Genomic DNA, 22,107 nt, shown 5'->3' with positions numbered 1-22,107 from the left:
TCCAAAATTTGAAAATGCCTTTTTTAATATTAATATAAAATGACATTCTTAAAATTTATCCGTGTCCTGTGCAGAGATGAGAATTTTACCAAGTGGGTAATCTATTATAAAAGACATTCAAAGAGCATATATATACACAGCTATCTTAATTATATCACTTCTCCATAGCGCTCTGGTGCTGAAAGTTTAAGATGACATTCATTAATGGGTGTGACAATGATTATACCTACTTATCTTTTGGATTTCTATAAATCCTGTTACAGTTGTATCTAGTTTATTTGTACTGTGATTTATAGATTTCCCCCCCCCCCAGTAAAAATTATTAACATTATTTGCTTGCAGCACATGGACTATTTGATATAAATTGCACTTGTTATTCATTTAGTAAGGTTAGTACTGTCTCTAAAGTAAGTTTGACAGGTAACACAGTAAACCTGTAAACAAAGGTTATTTGAGGGTAAAAAAGTAATTTTAACTTGCTAAAGACACTTCTAAGAAAATGTCAGATAACAGATTCCATCATTAGTTTTAGGATGAAGCAGGCATGTATTCAATTTAAATGGCTAAACTTCAAAGGGACACTTTGAAATGGGAAGGTGCCTTTTTTGTATTCATAGAGATTGGGAAGAAGTTATACAAGGTTTGTAGGATTTTAATTAACTATGGTGTAATAGAGACTATATGGTTATGTATTTATATTTAAGGTGACAGATGAGAATGTCCAAACATGCTAACCACAAATTTTAAACTTCTTAGAAAAAACTCCACAAGGCAACTGGAATTCAGTTGGAGGGGGAGAAGAAAAAAAGAGGACACTGACTACAGATACTGAACTGTCTATCATGTGAAGTTTTTATCTTATTTAGCTAATAGATTGCAATCCAAATGCGAGGTCTGAGCTTGCTAAACTATCTGCAATATTTAGACCAGTTATGTTTGTATTCTGCTTAAAACTTTTTATTATTTTCTCTTTTCTATGCTAAGTAAACTTATACTTTCAAAATAAGTGAAGTTGGTGGAACAGACTGCTATGCTGGGGATAAACTCTGGGAAAGAGGCTGATCTCTGACTTCCAAGAAGGCAGTCAGCATTGACACTCAAGCCTAAACTGGGCAACTGCAGGGCTAACTTCAAAAAAGTGCTGAGACTACGCTGGCTACAGGCAGTTTGAGCAGAGGGAAAACTTCAAGGATATTAGGGCAACTGTTGGCAATATTGTGCAAAACTGCCCTAAAGCAAGAATGCCCCCAGCATATGGGAATCCTCAAGTGGCACAGCAATGCTGTAACAGCTCCTACACCAGCCCAAACCCTGCAGCTGATGTCAGGGCACAGGGCTGCCTCTGCCATATCCCAGTGATCTTCGGCAGCCAGAAATGTCCCCTTCATGCTGTGTGGGCAGCTGGTGCATAGTTTTTAAGATGCCTTTGCACCTCCCTGTCCTGCAACTGCATGAAGTCCTCTTTTACTGTAGCAGAGGATCAGGGTCAAAATTCTCTAGATGTGAATGTATTTCATCAACATATGTTTACTGACTGCAGTCACAAAAACTCTGAACTGGTACCAATCTCTGTTCAGTTTCAGTAAGTCAGGATATTTTCTTAGGAGATAGTAAAAGGAATATGTGGGTTACATTCCTGAAATGACTAGTGCTTCAATTTTCTGAAACACAACTGTGAAATAGGATTTTGATTCAATTTATATTAGAACAGCTTTTTGCCAATATGAACAGAAAAAAAACAGGAGTCTATAACTATGTTATGGAAAAGTGTTTTAGCCATCAGTCAAGACCTGATTATGGCCTAACACAGGATTAGGCTTTTTCCCAGATGATTTGCAAAACAGTTATGTCAGACTGGCATGAACTTTACAGAAGTTTTCACTGAGTCCCTCCTCCACTACTCATATTATTTCTGTTTTCAATAGAGAGCAACCACTTAAATCCTATGGGAGATTCTACAATACAAACAGGGTTGCCTTAGATGGACATTCAAAGTTTCTAGCAAAAACTGTAACAGTATCATGCATTCCTAGAATACAGTCTATTTTTAAATTTAAAAGATACAGTACATTTTAGAGAGCAGCTTTTAGGTAATATGCAGCAATACTGTTTTATTTAACAAATGGAGTCTTAAAACTATCAAGTTGTATGCTATCAAAAAAATTAAAGAAATACAAAACATGTTTGATGTATAGTTTTGTATAGGTTTGAAATAAGACTTTTTTACGGTAATCCTCCAAATGTACTGGAACTCAATTTTTACTTAAAAGTTGTGTGTCTGTTTTTGCTGCTTCATGATATATATTAGAAAGCCTGGATTTCTTCTTTATTTAAACAAAAACTTAAAAACCCTGCATGCAGGTTAGTGTGCCCAATCTTGTCTTATCCTGGAAGACTTTATGGAGACAGGAGAACCAGTGAAACAAGAGTCAGAGTCAAGAAACAAAGATGAGAACTGAGGGTTTGGTTAGACTAGGAAAAGGAGTCAAGGTTAGTCCCTAGTGTAGAATTAAGTTATGACTGTGACGTTGTGCAGTCTATATGGTTTTATAAAAACATGATAATAAGTGAATATAATGTAACTGGGATATGCTTCGTGCAAAAGGTCTCTTGTAAGGTATCATTACAAAGCTCATAATCTACTGAGTGTGATCATCCTATCTGTAGAAATGTACCACTCTTGTATTTAAAACTAGAAATATAAAACATAACTCTGAGGGCCTATTGTAATTATGTAAAGTGTGGGCCATCAATGATGGTTTGGAATCTTGATGACTCCCATTAACAAGGACCTGTATATGTGTGTGCTGGCAAGTGGGCAATGAAGTCTTGCAGTGACATGTGATCATGTCACCTGAACTGGAATCCATCTTTAACCTGGTGCTTTTCCAGTGAGGCGGGGTGGAAACCCAGAGGGACAAAGAGTTCCTGCCTTATGCAAAAGATATATAAGTGGGAGGAACAGAACAAAGGGGGGAAACCATCATGAGAAATCCCCTAGCTACCACCTGAGTTGGAACAAGGGCTGTACCAGGGGAAAGGATTGTGCCCAGACTAGGAAGGTGTCCAGTCTGTGAAAGAAACTTATTGAAACATCTCTGAGCGTGAGATTTTATCTGTATTCAGTTTTATTACTGTATTAGGCTTAGATTTGCGTGTTTTATTTTATTTTACTTGGTAATTCACTTTGTTCTGTCTGTTATTACTTGGAACCACTTAAATCCTACTTTCTGTATTTAATAAAATCACCTTTTACTTATTAATTAACCCAGAGTATGTATTAATACCGGGGTGGGGGAGGGGGGAGTATAAGCTTTATACAGGGTAAAATGGATTTATTTGGGGTTTAGACCCCATTGGGAGTTGGGCATCAGAGTGTTAAAGACAGGAACACTTCTGTAAGCAGCTTTCAGTCAAGTCTGCAGTTTTGGGGCATGTGGTTCAGACCCTGGGTCTGTGTTGGAGCAGACTGGCATATCTAGCTCAACAAGACAGGGTGCTGGAGTCTCAAGCTGGCAGGGAAAGCAGGGACAGAAGTATTCTTGGCACATCAGTTGGCAGTTCCCAGGGGGGTTTCTGTGATCCAACCCGTCACAGTCCCCTTCAGCTACCACCAGCAGGCATCTCAACAGCTGACTAATGTTACACATGAGACCAAAGTCCTTAAATTAGGAGGACTCCCCCATTGTGCTAAGCACCATACAAACCATTAAGAATGCCCAGTTCCTATCCCCCAGATCTCAATCTAATCCTTATAATTCCATATGGCAGGCAGGCAAGTATTATTATTCCCATTTTACACCAATGAGAACTGAGGTACAGCGTCTAAACACAGACTGGAACTTTAAAAACATATCTACAAACTCTAAATAAAAAACAAAACTCCATTTTTTCTCAACCTTAAAATGTGGAGTTTTCTTGGTGTTTGGTTTTAAATATTCTCCTGTGAGAATCACAGAATATCAGGGTTGGAAGGGACCTCAGGAGGTCATCTAGTCCAACCCCCTGCTCAAAGCAGGACCAATTCCCAACTAAATCATCCCAGCCAGGGCTTTGGCAAGCCTGACCTTAAAAACCTCTAAGAAAGGAGATTCCACCACCTCCCTAGGTAACCCATTCCAGTGCTTCACCACCCTCCTAGTGAAAAAGTTTTTCCTAATATCCAACCTAAACCGCCCCAACTGCAACTTGAGACCATTACTCCTTGTTCTGTCATCAGGTACCACTGAGAACAGTCTAGATCCATCCTCTTTGTAACCCCCTTTCAGCTAGTTGAAAGCAGCTATCAAATCTCCCCTCATTCTTCTCTTCTGCAGACTAAACAATCCCAGTTCCCTCAGCCTCTCCTCATAAGTCATGTGCTCCAGCCCCCAATCATTTTTGTTGCCCTCTGCTGGACTCTTTCCAATTTTTCCACATCCTTCTTGTAGTGTGGGGCCCAAAACTGGACACAGTACTCCAGATGAGGCCTCACCAATGTAGAATAGAGGGGAATGATCACGTCCCTCGATCTGCTGGGAATGCCCCTACTTACACAGCCCAAAATGCCGTTAGCCTTCTTGGCAACAAGGGCACACTGTTGACTCATATCCAGCTTCTCACCCACTGTAACCCCTAGGTGCTTTTCTGCAGAACTGCTTCCTAGCCATTCGGTCCCTAGTCTGTAACAGTGAATGGGATTCTTCCATCCTAAGTGCAGGACTCTGCACTTGTCCTTGTTGAACCTCATCAGGTTTCTTTTGGCCCAATCCTCTAATTTGTCTAGGTCCCTCTGTATCCTATCCCTACCCTCCAGCATATCTACCACTCCTCTCAGTTTAGTGTCATCTGCAAACTTGCTGAAAGTGCAGTCCACGCCATCCTCCAGATCATTAATGAAGATATTGAACAAAACCGGCCCCAAGACTGACCCTTGGGGCATTCCGCTTGAAACCGGCTGCCAACTAGACATGGAGCCGTTGATCAATACCCGTTGAGTCCGACGATCTAGCCAGCTTTCTATCCATCTTATAGTCCATTCATCCAGCCTACACTACTTTAACTTGCTGGCAAGAATACTGTGGGAGACCATATCAAAAGCTTTGCTAAACTCAAGGAATATAACACATCCACTGCTTTCCCCTTATCCACAGACCTAACTTCAACTCAATCACTGTAGTGTGTTTAAGAGCCTTCTGGAAAGTAAATAGCCTTTAAACAGAAGAGAAAGTAACTTGAAAATGTCAGTTTCACTCCCATTTAAACTCAGTTTCTAGTCCATTATTATTTGTACTACCGTAACACCCCTAGAATCCCAGATAGGTGCAGTATAAACTCATGGGGACTTGCCCTAGTGTTTCCAAAAGTTAAATGATCTATTCCAATTTTGGGATTGGGAATATCTTGCTATATTATCTCCTCATTGTTCTAAATTTAAATATAAACTTAAATGTGGCTTTAATTGGTGTTTGTATGTATTTTTTCTTTCTTTATATAGGAATTAGATACGGGGCTCCTGTCAACTAATTTCTAAGTTATTAACTGGGGGGGGGAGGGGAGTTTTCAGGTGCCTAAGTAGCCCCTGGGATCATAGTTAAAGTTGCCTTTTCACCCCGAACAAAATCGGAAATGGTGCTCCTAACATGGTATGTGCACCATATAGAGATATCAAAGATTCCACAGTTATGGCACCATCTGATACAAGAAGCAATAACCGCAGCACTTAAACTAGAGGAAATAACAGGCATCTCAGATATTCCTGTGAGGCTGTGATCTGCAAGTCTTAACAACCACCATTATAAATAAGTTTGGTTCCATGCCCACTCAGTGCTTTGAGCCTCTGCTGACTGCCCAAGTATTTTCCAGTTAGTGCCAGTTGTGATATTGTTTTTTGTACTGAGGACATATTCCTCACCAACACCTGGAATGAAATCAAGTAATTTACCGAAAAAATGAGTAAATACAGATGTTCTTTTACACCTCTTCATTCTTTGGATTGTGGAAGCCACCATAAAAGATAAATGGATTTTATTTCAATTTAAACCTTAAATATAGAATATAAATAAATAATTGGGTAAGAGTCTGGTTGGTTAAGAATCTGGCTGGGTACTGTTAATCTTGACAAATTAACTAAAAGGTGGTAATAAATCTTTATAGATGTATTTTCTCTTTGTGACATTTTTAACCAATGTGTGTTTAAATATGTGGCTATTCATATTCTACCTCTCAACAAAAGAAATCAGTGAGAATATATCTGACCCTCTCATCGGATCCTACTTTCCATGTCAGTCTATAATCTTTAATACCCACCTGTTATTCTGTGCTAGTTCTCCCTCTTGCTCCTTGTCTGACAGGTGTGGCAGGCACTTCTCCATTGACACCTTCAACACCATTAACAGACATCAAGCTTTTCCGCTCTTTGGATGTAGATTTGTGCTCTACTTTTGTGACTCTAAATCTGAAACAAGCAATACAAGAACCCACTTAGGACAGGTTGGTTGTTTTTTCTCCAGAAATCAGCTAATCAATCTTCAACATCCCAATGAGGCAAGTATTATCGCAACTACATAGATGGAAAACAAGATATATTAAAGCGGCATTCCAAGAATACAGCAGGAAGGAAGTCTAAAGTTGGGAATTCCTATCTCAGACTCTAGTGTTTGGACCATACCTACCTCTCTTGGAAAAAAAGAAGATCTCTAATTTTAAGAAAAGACTACACTATTGGTTGAGCAATCATGAATAGTCCAAAAGCCAAAAAAAACAAACTAGAGGGAAAATTGCATCTTCTGTATTTGATACTTACTGTAAAGAAAGTCAAGAGAAGGATGAAGATCTATCTGTAATTCTTGCTCTCTTTTTAGGCAATTGTGTTACTGGATCCACAGCTTTGGATTTCTACTCACACTATGAAGGGATTTTTAAAAATTCCACAGCACAAAATTCTAAAACCACCTGGCTCTGAGGCAAAGTATAATTTATTAGTGTACTTGACTAGATTAAAAAGAAACATATTAACCATATTAGCCCACACTGAAGTGAAATTCACTTAATTTTGCTCCTTAAGCATCTTCCATTTCCATCCCCTCAAAGAAAGCGTAAACACTCGGAGACATACAACGTCACAGATATCAGGGTCCACATGCAATCCAAGCACTAAACTGCAAATACTCATGTCAACATGCTATGCACATGAGCAGAAGAGAGGAAGAACCTGAGTCCACGTCTTCTGTGGTTCCTATGATGGTGGAGGAATTCATCCATAAAAAAGATCCTATTATGAGGGAAAATTGGAGCTTGTAGACTTCCCCACCTAAGAGTTATCTCTATCAGGGTGCGTGTGGGAAGTGCGGGGGGGGGGGGAAGAGTAATATGCACACACTTGTGCTGGAACCCTAAAGCTCTAAAGACCTGAAATGTTATTGAAGTATGGGGACCCATCAAGAATTTCATGACAACAGCAAATAAGTGCAAGACGCAGGTCTTCAGGCCTCATTTCATGCCTTCTAGGAGGTGGTACGGGGGGCGGATAGGGATAGCTCAGTGGTTTGAGCATTGGCCTGCCAAACCCAGAGTTGACAGTTCAGTCCTTGATCTAGGACAAAATCAGTACCTGGTCCTGCTAGTGAAGGCAGGGAGCTGGACTCTATGACCTTTCAGGGTTCCTTCCAGCTCTATGAAATAGGTAACCTCTAACCTGAGCAAGGAGACTGTGACTAGGATGGGAAGCCAGAGGAGTCGTGACATGGCTAGATGAAGAAAATGGAAGAATTCTTCCATTTTGCATCTACAGATAGGTTAGATCAACCTAACAACATCACAAAGGGAATGAAAATTTTCATTGCGCAGAGCAATGTATTTAGAATGACCTAAGTTTTAGGTGTAGACCAGGCCTTAGACTGCAAGTTCCTTGGGGTGGGGGCTGTCTTTTTATTCTGCATTTGTACAGCATCTAGGATAATGGGGTCCTGGTCCATCACTAAGGCTCCAGACACTAATGGTAATACAAATTAATAATTAATCATTAAAATTCTTTAGTTTGCCAGTATGCTCATCCGAATCCCAATAAAAAAAATTTGATCAAAAAAGAGAACTAGTGAACTGACAAAGTTTGGATTTACAGGTCAGACATCTGATGTCTAGGGAAACAACACAATGCCTCAAAAGTTAATTACAGTCTTGCAATTCCAAAAAATCCATGTGCTGGGCTGTGGCAAGAATCGTTACAGAAGTAGGTGATAGCAGCATGTAACTAATCCAACAGTGAGAGTCAGATGAGATAACATGTAAATAAAGCATGAAACAAAACAAAACAGAACAGTCTTACCTTCCCACAGAAAGTACTGTAACTTCTCCTTGTCGGTTTTTTTTAGGTTCTTTAGTTTTGTTGGTTGGCTTTAAAAGGTGCCATCTTTTGTGACTACAGCGACTACAAACATCCTTCTCTACTACTCCCCCAACTGTATGCAAGTGATGACCACGACAGTTATGTTTTGATGGAGTATCACCTGGTGACAAAGGAGAGCCTGGACTTGTAGGACTGCCTGGAGTGGTAGGAGACACAGGGCTATTTTTAAAAACAAAAAAAATAAATAAACAACGTTTAACTTTAGTTGCATATATTTGTTCTTCTTAGAAATAGGGTTTCTTTAAATTTAAATAATTGTCCCACTTTATTCTCTGATCACATACCTTAGGGTTGTATTCAGCTAGTGTTAAATTTAGATTGTTTTTTCCCCTCACAGAAGGTAGTTTTAGCTAACAAAAAGATACTTTTCCACAGCAGACTAATGTCAATGATTTATTCCAGCCTTCCCCCGCCCACTTTAACTAGAGAAGAGCACCAGCAGACACCCCCCTCCAGCAAAAAAGGCAGTTTTGCAAATTCACATACACATCTTCATTTTCCCTTGTGAAAAGTCAAAGAGAAGCCAAAACCATTTAGTTGTTCAAATTTTAAGTCAACCACACACTCCTGCATCATCAGCAAAGATTATTTTGAAATTGGCCCATATTTGAAAACAGACATCTCTCAAGATTGTAAAGATATTTTCCTCAAAAAATTGCTCCAAGTAAAATAAGAGGTAAAACGAAGGAGAAGGAACAAAGTGTGTAAATAATGCATACAGAGGGCTGATTTACACACAGTCCTTGTACTACTATAATTATATTTGTTTAAAAAATGGTATAATTAAAAGTGGAACCACCCTCTTCAGCATGGATGCAGTTGTACCAGCCTAAAGGTGTTTATATCAGTGCTGATATAGCTAAACATATTTTATCAGTACAGATACAAGCACCTTTAGAGACTGGTACAACTGCATTCACACTAAGGGTATGCCTACACTGGCAAGTTTCTGCACAATAAGTTATACCACTTTTATTAAAGCATTGGAATTAAACCGCTGTTGCGTGTCCACACTGTGCTCCTTGTGACTGTGGAGCGCATCCACATTAGCAGCTCTTGCAATGGCAAAGACAGCCGTCAGTGCATTGTGGTAGTTATTCCACTGTGCAACTGGCCACAGGATGCTTTCGGAGGGGTTTGCAATGCCTCAGGGGGCAGGCACAGCATCACATGATGCAGGTTTCCCAGTCCCATTGTTCCATGGGCATCCTATTACATTGCCAACTGCTTTTCAACTGAAAGGTGGGAGGGCAGAGGGTGTGACAGGGAGAGTATGTGTGTATGGAGGTGGGGAGGAGAGACACTGTGTTTTGGTGGACAGAGAGTGTGTCAGCATGCTGTCTTGTAAGTTCAGACAGCGTCAGGAAGCAACCAGGACTCAGGGTGAGGGGGAAACCCCCAACATCAGCATCTGCCTTCCTCCCTGGGCTGGCTCTCACACACACACACACCCCTACCTCTGTGTTCAACAGCACAAGCATTCCACATTAATGGCTTGCTTTGTGTCCCGGAGCAGATCAGCACAGCATACAAGGGCTGTCAGAAATGGAGCTTTAAAATGGGACGGGCGCATGTCTCCAGGGCAGCCAAGTTCAAAACAATGAGCAGAACAGCCACTTGAGGGATTATGGGACACTTCCAGAGGCTAAATGATTGCTTTCTGCGCTGTAATGTGTTTACGCTGCCAATACAGCACTGGACCCTCTGTGCTGTAAGGCTTACAACTCTTGTTGCGGTGTTTTTTTGGCAACACTGCAACTGAGGAGTTTCTGCACACCAAGTGACTTGACGGTGTGTACACCTCGGTAGTTACACCACAGAAAGCTGCTTTATTGCGCAGAAACTTGCCAGTGTAGACAAGGCTTAAGGAGGGTTGTTCCACTTTAACTATCAAACTACAAATCAAGCCTCTAGAAAGCTACTCTCTCTTCCCCTCTCATCTTTCAGATCAGCCTCTAGCAATCTGGGTTAGTCCTCTAGCTGTTAAGTGTTGGGTTAGTTTTTCAAGCCCTAGCCTTGTTTTAAATAATTAAACAAGTGTGCAAAGGCACTATGAGTTACTGTTAATTTTCAATCCCCAATATGATAGATTTCTACTGTAAATCTCAATGCATACACACAGAATTGAAAGTTCCTCAGAAAAGTTTCTCTCAGAAGAGAAAGGAAATCTTAGTGAATCAGAGAAAAACAAGACAATGAAATCAAAATATTTTCTTTTCAATCAATGACTCGGGCATGTGGGAGCAAAAGAATAGAAAAAACTTGATTAGCAAGTAAAGTAACTTGTGGCAATCTGTACTTTTTCTAATAAGAGATATAGATACCTTGTTTTTATGAAATCAAATGTACATTTCCAGTTTTGATAAAAATGGACACTACATAAACTTACAGGAGTAGTGTTACAAGAATGTATGCATTTTTTATTAAAAAAAAAAAAAAAGAGTAACTGCATCCCTGTGATTAAGCTTCCAAATGACTGCTATTGAACGTTATTCAATCTAAAACTAGAGTGAACAAACGTTCAGTTATCATAATAGCATTTAAAGGATTCAAATTTCACTGAGATTTCAGTTTTAATTAACATAGAATCATTGGCAGGGTACATCTTGACATGCAGAGGAAATATACACAGTTAAAATAGAAAGGCCTTACCTTTCAGGATCACACACACTGTTATCTGCCACCATGGCCTTTAACATATCAGCATTTGCTGTAAAAAGCATAAACAGAAATTGTTAGAAGAAATGTGTTGCTATGTCCTTGTATAATCAAAAAAGATAGTAAAAAGTAAGCAAGCTGAAGATTCTAATTTTGACCCAGAACCCACTTAGCAAAAGTGCATTAACAGCAATCTCACAGCTGAACTGAAGGGCTCTGAATTTAGTTCCATCTAGACCAGAGAAGTCTGCATTATGGAATCTCCAAAAGGAAAGATGCCAAAGGCATCAAGGTCCCTTCCAGCCTACGATTCTATGAAATGCTGATTTATTGAAATTTATGGGCGTTTATATTGAGAAGGTAAAGTTACTCTTGCTATAAAACACATATCTCAGTCCCAATACAAAGCACATATACACCTCTACCCCGATATAACGTGACCCAATATAACAAGAATTTGGATATAACGTGGTAAAGCTGCGCTCCGGGCGGCAGGGGGGGAGGGGGAGGGCAGGCTGTGCACTCCGGCGGATCAAAGCAAGTTCAATATAACGCAGTTTCACCTATAACGCGGTAAGATTTTTTGGCTCCCAAGGACAGCATTATATCAGGGTAGAGGTGTATTACTGTCTATGTTATGAGAATGCTTGCCATTAATACCATGCATACAATCTATCAGTACTGATCACTCTGTCTAAAAGCACTCCCAGGACACAAGTCAAAGATTAGTAGAGTTAATGAATATTTAATTATTTGGATGGATCTCAAAGGAATCATTTCAGCCACCACTAAAATAATGCTGCCTTTTGGTAAAATAAGCAACTGTGTAACAGTGCATACTAGTAGTACACAACCTCAAGTAAACTACTAAGAATTATAGGCGGCTCACACATTCAAAGCCACATATTGAGGGCCAGCTACTCCCAACCTGCACAAAACAAGTATTCCAATTATAAACAAGTGAATTCTGAATTGCCACCACATTCTCTCTTTAGGGTATTTATGAATGTACAGAAAGGCCTTCAACTGTGAAAAGCCCAAGTTTCCAGAGGAAAATCTGGTCCCATTCCCTTAGCTTCCAGGACATCCACATAGATACTAACCTTTGCATTGCCTCTGGCATATTCCTAGAGCTGTACTGCTACTGGATCACTAGCTCAGCTATTCACTGCAGATTGGATGCCACAAAGGAGAAGTTAATGGTCTAAGGGGCAGTCTTAACCTGTCCGTAAATTTACACTACTAGAAGTGCAGTTCAATACAGAGCAGCTACTCCCTGATTAAGGTCCAACAACTCTCTAAAAACCCATGTAATCCCAACTGTGTGATGTTTCAAAGAGCAGATTCCATCAATGTTACAGGGAAGAATGCTACACAGACACCACTCTCAAGTCTGCAAAGCTGCTCAGAAGCATTATTTTCCCCTTCCAAACATTTCTTTCTTTTTCTATTGTATTGTTTAGATACAACCATCACAAAGTAAACAGCAGTCTTGCTGTCCTGTTTTCCCTACTTCGCTGAAAACCTTTGCCTCAGTCACACATGTGCAGTCATCGGAACTTGCCCCTCCATTTCAAGCCATTCAATGTGATGGTAGTATTTAAATGCTCCCAAATAGGCTTTGACATTACCATTAAGCAAACATGCTAGTTCTTTTACCTTCTTTTAAAAATAAGGAAATTCAGCCTCTTGTAAAGACTGCAATGTTAAAAAACATAGAAATGACACAAAAAGCAAGTTTGCAGTTTTGTAGTTCTGTTGGTTCCAGGATATTAGACAAGATGGGTGAGATAATATCTTTTATCAGACCAACTTCTGTTGGTGAAAGAGACAAGTTAAAGTTCTGACATTAACCAACCTTCCAAAAGAAAAAAAATTAACTATAGATAAGATATGGAAAGTCTCATTCTAAAAAGCAATTTCAGAACATTAAGTGTGTACAAACAAGAACATAAGAACGGCCATACTGGGTCAGACCAAAGGTCATCAAACCCAGTATCCTGTCTACCGACAGTGGCCAATGCCAGATGCCCCAGAGGGAGTGAACCTAACAGGTAATGATCAAATGATCACTTTTCTGCCATCCATCTCCACCCTCTCACAAACAAAGGCTAGGGACACCATTCCTTACCCATCCTGGCTAATAGCCATTAATGGACTTAACCTCCATGAATCTATCTAGTTCTCTTTTAAACTCTGTTATAGTCCTAGCCTTCACAACCTCCTCAGGCAAGGATTTCCACAAGTTGACTGTGCGCTGTGTGAAGAAGAACTTCCTTTTATTTGTTTTAAACCTGCTGCCCATTAATTTCATTTGATGGCCCCTAGTTCTTATATTATGGGAACAAGTAAATAATTTTTCCTTATTCACTTTCTCCACACCACTCACGATTTTATATACCTCTATCATATCCCCAGTTAGTCTCCTCTTTTCCAAGCTGAAAAGTCTTAGCCTCTTTAATCTCTCCTCATATGGGACCCGTTCCAAACCCCTAATCATTTTAGTTGCCCTTTTCTGAACTTTTTCTAATGCCAGTATATCTTTTTTTGAGATGAGGAGACCACATCTGTACGCAGTATTCAAGATGTGGGCATACCATGGATTTATATAAGGGCAACAAGATATTCTCTGTCTTATTCTCTATCCCCTTTTTTAATGATTCCCAAGACAGTATAAGAGAGTACCGGAATGAAGCAAGCCCTATAATATGCTATGGAAATACTTTAAATAGCTACATAGTATCAAACTGCATCAGAGGGATTCACATCTTTAATGGAGAACGCTGATTTTAAACTGTACCTTCATTTTTCATAATGATGTTGACGATTCGCCCCACAGTATCGTTATTGTCATTTACACTTTCATTCATTTCTATGGGGGAAAAACAACAACATATAGTCAGTATTACAGCCTCCTAGAAATTATTTTTCCTATGGTAAAGTAAGAAAAACAGGAGAACATCTCATGGAATATATAAGTATTATATCACTACCATATTAAAAAAAAACCACTTTTATGGATTTTAGTAACAATCCTGAAGACAGTCCTGCAGCCCTATTCAGGCACGATTTTCTCACTACAGACATCAGGGCTGAGTTCTTAAGTTCCATATTTTATGTATTTCATCTAATACACCCTGAAAAGTCAAAATTTTCATAAAACTTTGAAATATCAAATTTATATTGATATTTCAAAGTTTTATCATCACTTTCATCCTCCTCCTCACCTCGATTTTAAGAGAGCAGAAGGAATCCAAGTCTCAGCAGAAAATGGGTTTGGAGATTAAGCTACCACATATGGAATGCCTCACATTTGATTAGTAGCAAATTAACCAGTTGTTGCAGGGAAGCTTGCACTGCTATCCTGTTAGCCACAACAGACTGCAGTATCTAAGACTGTAAATTCAGCGCCTTTCACTACAAATGGGAAGACAGGAGTCAAGTACTGCCAGCCCCAAGCATTCAAATATCACGAGCCAGACCCTCCCAAAATCATGAGATTATCTTAAAAATGGAAAGATTTTATAAAAATACTAAATTTTAGATTTTTTGTTTGCCTTCTAATGTTTGAACCTTTAGGATTTGCTTTTTCAAGCTTTTCCATACAACACAGGGATAGAAAATTTTTATTAAATGAAAGCCAAGATTTTCATTTAACAGCGTGACTCCAGGAGCCAGGGCTTTAAGAAAAGGCACTAAATAGAAGGAGTATATAAATATACTTGTGTACAAAATCTCTGAATTGAGAACTCTTGGGGTCACAAAAAGCCTTCTCAAAGTAGTTTAAGGGGTGAAAATTGACCCTGTGACTGTGGATAACGAATACACCATTGCCTTTCACCCTCTTATAGGGCTGCCAACTTTCTAATCCCTGAAAACCAAACACCCCTCCCCCCCACTCCTTCCTTGAGGTCCCACCCCCTGCCCTGCCTCTTCCTCCGAGGCTCTGATCACCACCCCAACTGTCCCCCCCGTCACTCTCTCCCCATTCCTGCCTCTGTCACTCACTCCCTCATCCCCTGGGACTCACCTGCCACTTACAGAGCTGGGCTGGCAGGAGCTGGCGCAGAGCCTGCCCAATCGGGGCACAGTGGGGCTGGGGTGGGGAAATCAGGGCACAGTGGAGTGGGAGGGCAGTCCCTGGAGCAAGGGGCTGGGGTGGGGAATTCAGGGCACAGCGGGGTCCATCCCTAGAGCAAGGGACTGGGGCAGAGGGGGAATTGGTCCCCGGAGTGAGGGGCTGGAAAATCGGGACACAACGGGGCAAGAGGGCAGACAGGTTACACACAAACCCCTGGACGGCGCCAGTACCTACTTTGGAGCCCGGTCCAGGAACCAGCCAGTTCTCGGTCAGGCTGGGGGACAGGGAGAGCAGCAGCTGCTAAACAGAGCCGCTCCTCCAGGCTCCAGCAGCCGCTGTTGCTCTTCCTGGCCCCCCCGGTGGCGGAGGCCACTGACCGGAGGCAGCCGAACAGAGGCTGCCAGTTTCCCTTTTCGACCGGACATTCCGGTCGAAAACTGGACATCTGGCAACCCTATGTGGCAACAAAAAATATAGAAAGAGTCACTTCCTTATTCAATATTTTAATTTTATTAGAATAGGAAAGAAAGCATTATTCCTAAAGCTACTTGGTCTCTCTGCTTCACTGAAGAGCTCCTGCCTGTCTCCTGAATAGAACCCACCCTATCATTCCTACCCGACCTCCAGTTACAAAGTTAAAGAAAAATACCCACGGCTCTCACAGGACCTCCCAATAAAGACAGCAACGGGAACAACCTACCAGGCCTAAGCTTCTCTCCTCTGCTCCCAAGTCAAATAAGTAACTTCAGCTCCACATGCTACTGAATTCATGGAACCACTAACACACACTCCAAGTACTTTTTGACAAGTAAGGGGACAAGAACAAGAGTACAAAAGAACAGAAGTTAGAGAGGGAAAAAGGGAAAAGATGAGGGGGAAAAAATAATAGCAACAAATGTGCTAAGGCCTGACACCAAAGAATATAGCCAGAGCACACCAATGTTCCAGTACATCACAACAGGGGAGAAGAGAGAGGGTGGAAACTATAGTACTAGAGTATTAAATTTACTCAAATAAAATTAAAGTATCTGCACTGTTAAACACACACCAAAAAGTTATGCTTTAATAAAAGCTGGTTTATGGATATCTATCTTTAAAAGAGTTATGCACAGCACTCTATTGCTACTGATAGAGATGAAATACAAAAAAAGTGGTTAACTACTCAGATCTCAGTTTATAGTCACAAAAGCTATAAAGTATTTTGTATGCAATGTTGTTGTAGCGTGTTTGTCCCAGGATATTAGAGACACAAGGTGGGTGAGGTAATACAACATCTGTTGGTAAGAGAGACACTAAGAGCCCATGTCTCTTTTACCAACAGACGTTAGTCCTATAAAAGATATTACCTCACCCATCTTGTCTCCATGAAGTATTTTGGACATTTTGATCCTTCAAAAAAAGGATTATATATTTTAGAGGACTGGCATGGGGAATTGGTAGAATTTCCTAATGGAGGTCCCTTGGTTAGGTTGGGAATGGCCAAAAGTAATTACCATTTGATTGTCTGTTAAGTCAACATTCTTAAACTATTTAATAGAGGATATATATTATGGGGGGGGAGAGGGAGGGATCATTCCAGATTAGTAACATACTGCATACAAATTAACAAAAAGACATTGACATTACTTACCTATCTTTTCTTGAAGTTTTTCCTCTTCAATTTCTTGCTCGGCCTCTGTTGTACACCGATACCCTTTTTTCTGAAGCACGTGACAGATGAGGATCCCCAAAAGGCCCATGATGAAAAAGACAGGAACCAACCCATAAGCAAGATATTCTGGACGCACACCACTTCCTGTGCGATCACCGACAGTGTGCGTCGTAGTACTTTCTAAACCATGGCTTGCCAAAATATTAGGAAAATCTTGATTTCCTACGTAAAATAAATAAATAGTTATGAGGCACAGTTCTAGCTAATACTTTGCACTTCCAAGCAGCTCTGACTTTAGGCTCTCAAAGGATTGGGTGAATTATGAGCCTGACCCTAAGATCACTGAAGCCAATAGGAGTCTTTCCACTGATGGATCCAGGTCCATTGATGAATTAAGCCACAAACCCCTATAACAAGTAGGTATTCTCTGTTTTACAGATAGCGAAACGAGCACCGACGAGGATAACCTGACACCACTTTAAAAATAGGACCCTTACAGCTCTTATCTTCCATAAAAAAAAAAAATTGAGATACTGGAAGGATCCATATCTTCCCTATCTGAGTGGAAACTGGATGTAGCACCAAAGATGCCAACTTTCAGCTTTCCCTGGGGGTGCTCCACCCCCCGTCCATCCCTTCCCCCAAGTCTCCACCCTCATCCTGCCCTCGCTCTGCCCCAACACTCCTGAGCATGCCCTGCCCTCGCTCCGCCTCTTCCTGCTCCTGCTCCTCCCCTCCCCCTAGCACCTCCCTCCCACCGTTGAACAGCTGATCAGCGGCAGGTGGGAGGTGCAGGGGGGGTAAGGGGAGGAGCTGATCTGAGAGGCCCACAAAACAACTGATTGGGGGGTGGCTGCTGAGTACCCACTATTTTTTATCATGGGTGCTCTAGCCCTGGAGCCTTTGTTTAACACAGACCCTTGTAATGGAAAAAATATATATCACCAAATTTAGGAGAGGCAACCTGTTCTTCCCATACTGGGGTGCTACAAGACATATAAAGAGGCTTTTACAGTAGAAGTAACATCTTTTACTCTTCCTCCTCAATTTTCACCTCATACATATCAACAAGGTGAAAATTATCTTGTTTAACTGAATTTCATTACTATTACTTAAAAGTTAGTTTTCATTTCCTCCCCATAATACTGGCACACAGTTTGGACCAACCTGTAACTTTAAATGCTTCTCACTGAAAAAAGTTTACATCCATTATTTGCTTATACCAAGTGAAGATTTTATGTACAGACTTTGTCTAATCTGCTCTCTGTACCTTATGGAATACAAAATGTGCTAAATGGTTTACAAAATCAGGGTGTCATACATGCACAGCGGCTGTTAAAGTGAAAGCAATTAGTCACTTTTAATGACTTGCTACTTAAAATAATACGCACACCCCTAAACTCCATTAAGATTTGTTGATTTCTACAAAGATTATAGAATATAAAATCTTCTAAATCTGAAGTAAAAAAGCACAGCTTGTGCCAAGAACTTGTACATTATAATGTAAGTGAAAGATCTGTTCTACACTGACATTTAAACTCTCACAAAAATTTCACTAATCAGTTGAATAAAAAAGTTTACTGGTATGGATGTAGAGGCAGATGGCCTTTCTGGAACAGGAAATACCTGCAAATGTTTTAAAGACAGCAGTCAATGTTTCAGATTTTACTGCATATGGCTCATTTTGATTAAGAGACCAATTTTGGTTTTATCTGTGCAATACTATTCGAGTACTCCAAATTCTTTCTACATAGCGTCTGCTCCTGCTACTAAATCACAGGTAGATCAGTTTGTAGGTCTGCCTTACCTAAAGATATTAAATATTGCAGAGAATGTGGGAATTCTTTCCTTTTCTCTATCATCCCTCTTTTCTCCCTGTCCCATCCCCCCAAATAATTTTGAAGTTTGGAAGGAAAGTAACATGGCTAAATTAGGAAGACCCACCAACAGCCAGTGGAAAACTAAGAAAGGTGTGAGAACAACTGGGCAAGTGGATTCTCCTAACTAAAACAGCCTAAAACAAGAGCACTCAAAATACCTGAGAGCCACTTATGGACTAGGCATGATGAAGGCAGCCTCTCTGCTATAGCAGGTTTCAGAGTAGCAGCCGTGTTAGTCTGTATCCGCAAAAAGAACAGGAGTACTTGTGGCACCTTAGAGATTAACAAATGTATTTGAGCATAAGCTTTCGTGCGCTACAGCATGCATGCATCCGATGAAGTGGGCTGTAGCCCACGAAAGCTTATGCTCAAATACATTTATCAGTCTCTAAGGTGCCACAAGTACTCCTGTTCTTTCTGCTATAGCAGTTAAGTCTACAGTTACCTGTGCCAACCTTGCTTACTTCCTTTGTACTGCTCAGATGCTTGGCTTCTATCCCATTCATCCAGTTCCTCCTTTTGTTTCACACCCACAGACACACATCTCATTTCCCTTGAATTTTGCAATATTCCTGGATTTGTGGTCCTGTGACTTCAGCAACAGCAGGGGTGGAAAAAGGAAATGCTGCAGCTCAGCCTTCAGAAGTGCATGACATTTTTTTAACCTAATTCTGGATGTAAATAAGTTTGAGAGAGAGGGAGCCCATGTGCATGTGTGTGTGTGTAAAGGAGGAGCAAGCGAAACGAAACCTTTGCAGTTTAGGTTTAGATATTTTGTAAGTAAATTTAAATTTTTTTTTTTTTAAATTAATGGAAATATCCCATCTCCTAGAACTGGAAGGGACCTTGAAAGGTCATTGAGTCCAGCCCCCTGCCTTCACTAGCAGGATCAAGTACTGATTTTGCCCCAGATCCCTAAGTGGCCCCCTCAAGGATTGAACTCACAACCCTGGGTTTAGCAGGCCAATGCTCAAACCACTGAGCTATCCCTCCCCCCATATTGCTATTTGAGTATGGACTCAAATAGCAATATAGCTTGGAATGGGACAAATATTTAAATTTGTATTCCAAATGTATTTAAAAATTTAAACGGTATACTCCGTACTATAAAGTATGTTAAAGATACATTGTTATTGCAGTAACTAAAAGCAAGTGTGAACAAATGGCTTGAAAAAAAGAGGATATGGGGTATGCAAGCCTATTAAAAATTGTATGAAGTTTTTGCAAAAAGTTAAAGATCTCTAGCAAGTTTTTTCTCTGCAGAAAGAAGAGCTCCCAACATTTGTGCAATTTAGATAAATGTAGTTTTCTTATTAAGTAAATGTAACTTAGATTTGAAATTCATGAACCAGGTCCTCACTATTCCCTCTTTGCTGGAGGTCTTTAACAAGAATGTTGAAGGACCTGAATAGTGATGTTACATGACAACAACCTGGAATTGCAGTTTCCCACAAAAGTGAGCAGGGAAATTCTGATAGAAAGCAAGTGGTGTCCACTAAGGACTTGTCTAGAAAATTAGAAAAAGTTTTACCCATAAAAGTTCTTATGGAATACTGCTACTGACGCCATAGCTATTTCAACAGAGAGAGTGAATATTTGGCTACCTTTTTTGCAGTTTTTTCACCTCACCACCAGAACCCACACAGATCAGTGGAACTTCTCTTGCCCATTTTAAGGACAGGGTAAGGGATTTTTTCATATTTGCAAGAACCACACTGTTAAGACAGAGGATGAGTGGAAAATAGCAAAACAGCTAACCAGATACTGTAGGTATTCACTGACAAACTGCCCACAGTGTAACTGTTTTGGGGGCCTGTACTACAAGCGGTAGGACTAGATCATGATGCAAATCTGGGATGATCAGCAATAACTCCAGAACTTTTGTATGTGCAAGGCCACATTCCTGGTGTTGTATGCCACACTCATCCCAGCACTAAAGTGCATAGACACCAAGACAAGAGCTGCTCCGACAGTAGAGAAATGGTTGGTAATTGTTCTCTAGAAGCTTGCAACCCCAGTTGCTATTGGTGGGTGAGCAATCAACTGGGCGTTGATGAAAGTCTACAGTGAAGGCTGTTGTCATCCAGTTGTGTAAGACAATTAAACATCTCCTACTTCACAGGCTTGTCAGACTGGACGTGTCCACGAAACAATAGCTGATTTAATGAAATGGGACTTCCTCAATCAGGGTAGGGCAATAGATAAGATGCTTTTCCTAATTCTGACCCCCCCACAAACTGCTTCTGAGGACAAACAGAAAGGGGTACTTCATGCTTATGCAAGCATTGATGGATCACCATAGAAACAAAGGCCTGCCTGGAAGGAACCTCGAGAGGTTGTCTAGTCCAGTCCCTTGCACTCATGGCAGGACTAAATATTAACTAGACCATCCCTGACAGGTGCTGGTCTAACCTGCTCTTAAAAATCTCCAAGGATGGAGATTCCACAACCTCTCCAGGCAATTTATTCCAGTGCTTAATCACCCTGACAAATAGGAAGTTTTTCCTAATGTCCAACCTACACTGCCTTTGCTGCAATTTAAGCCCATTGCTGCTTCTCCTATCCCCAGAAGTTAAGGAGAATATTTTTTCTCCTTCCTCCTTGTAACAACTTTTTATGTACTTGAAAACTTATGTCCCCCCTCAGTCGCCTCCTTTCCAAACAAACCCAAGTTTTTCAATCTTCCCTCACAGAGCATGTTTTCTAAACCTTTAACCATTTTTGTTGCTCTTCTGTAGACTTTCTCCAATTTGTCCGCATTTTTCCTGAAATGTGGCACCCAGAACTGGACACAATACTCCCGTTGAGACCTAATCAGCACAGAGTAGAGCAAAATAATTAACTCATGTCTTGCTTACACATCCCAGAATGTTTGTTTTTTTGGCAACAGTATTACACTATTGACTCATTTAGCTTGGGATCCCCTACAATCCCCAGATCTCTTTCTGGAGTACTCCTTCCTAGGCAGTCATTTCCCTTTTTGTATGTGTGCAATTGATTGTTCCTTCCTAAATGGAGTACTTCGCATTTGTCCTTATTGAATTTAACCCTATTTACGTCAGACCATTTCTCCTGTTTGTTCAGATTATTTTGAATTTTATTCCTATCCTCCAAAACACTTGTAACCCCCTCTGAGCTGGATATCATCTGCAAATTTTATAAGTGTATTCTCTATGCCATTATCTAAATTATAGATGAAAATATTGAACAGAACAGAACCCAAAACTGATTCCTGAAGGACCTCACTCAATCTGCCCTTCCAGCTTTACTGTGAACCACTGATAACTACTCTCTGGGAACAGTTTTCCAATCAGTTATGCACCCACTCTATAATAGCTCCCTCTAGATTGTATTTTCCTAGTTTGTTTATGAGGTCATGTGAGACAGTATCAAAAGCCTTACTAAAGTCCAGGGCCAGCTCTGGCTTTTTTGCCGCCCCAGGCAAAAAAGC

At 40.5% G+C, this 22,107-nt stretch overlaps 1 protein-coding gene across 2 annotated transcripts in view; it reads right to left on the bottom strand.

The window, feature by feature from the left end:
- RELL1 (RELT like 1) overlaps positions 1 to 22,107 on the bottom strand; it is a 54,415-nt gene that overhangs the window by 4,811 nt on the left and 27,497 nt on the right. The window contains exons 2-7 of one of the 2 annotated variants that reach the window (XM_034771409.1): positions 16,756 to 16,998; positions 13,845 to 13,916; positions 11,039 to 11,096; positions 8,306 to 8,545; positions 6,289 to 6,436; positions 145 to 178 (exon numbers count right to left, since the gene is read on the bottom strand). In XM_034771409.1, the coding sequence (XP_034627300.1) occupies positions 6,292 to 6,436; positions 8,306 to 8,545; positions 11,039 to 11,096; positions 13,845 to 13,916; positions 16,756 to 16,998 (758 nt within the window). In that variant the 3' untranslated portion in view covers positions 145 to 178; positions 6,289 to 6,291. The remainder of the gene's footprint in view (positions 1 to 144; positions 179 to 6,288; positions 6,437 to 8,305; positions 8,546 to 11,038; positions 11,097 to 13,844; positions 13,917 to 16,755; positions 16,999 to 22,107) is intronic. The other variant, XM_034771410.1, reaches the window with a different exon arrangement.

The sequence above is a fragment of the Trachemys scripta genome, chromosome 5 (assembly GCF_013100865.1).
Source record: "Trachemys scripta elegans isolate TJP31775 chromosome 5, CAS_Tse_1.0, whole genome shotgun sequence".
Classification (NCBI taxonomy): domain Eukaryota; kingdom Metazoa; phylum Chordata; order Testudines; family Emydidae; genus Trachemys; species Trachemys scripta.
Note: the sequence above shows the minus strand (reverse complement) of the source record. Positions and strands in the feature narration are given on the sequence as shown.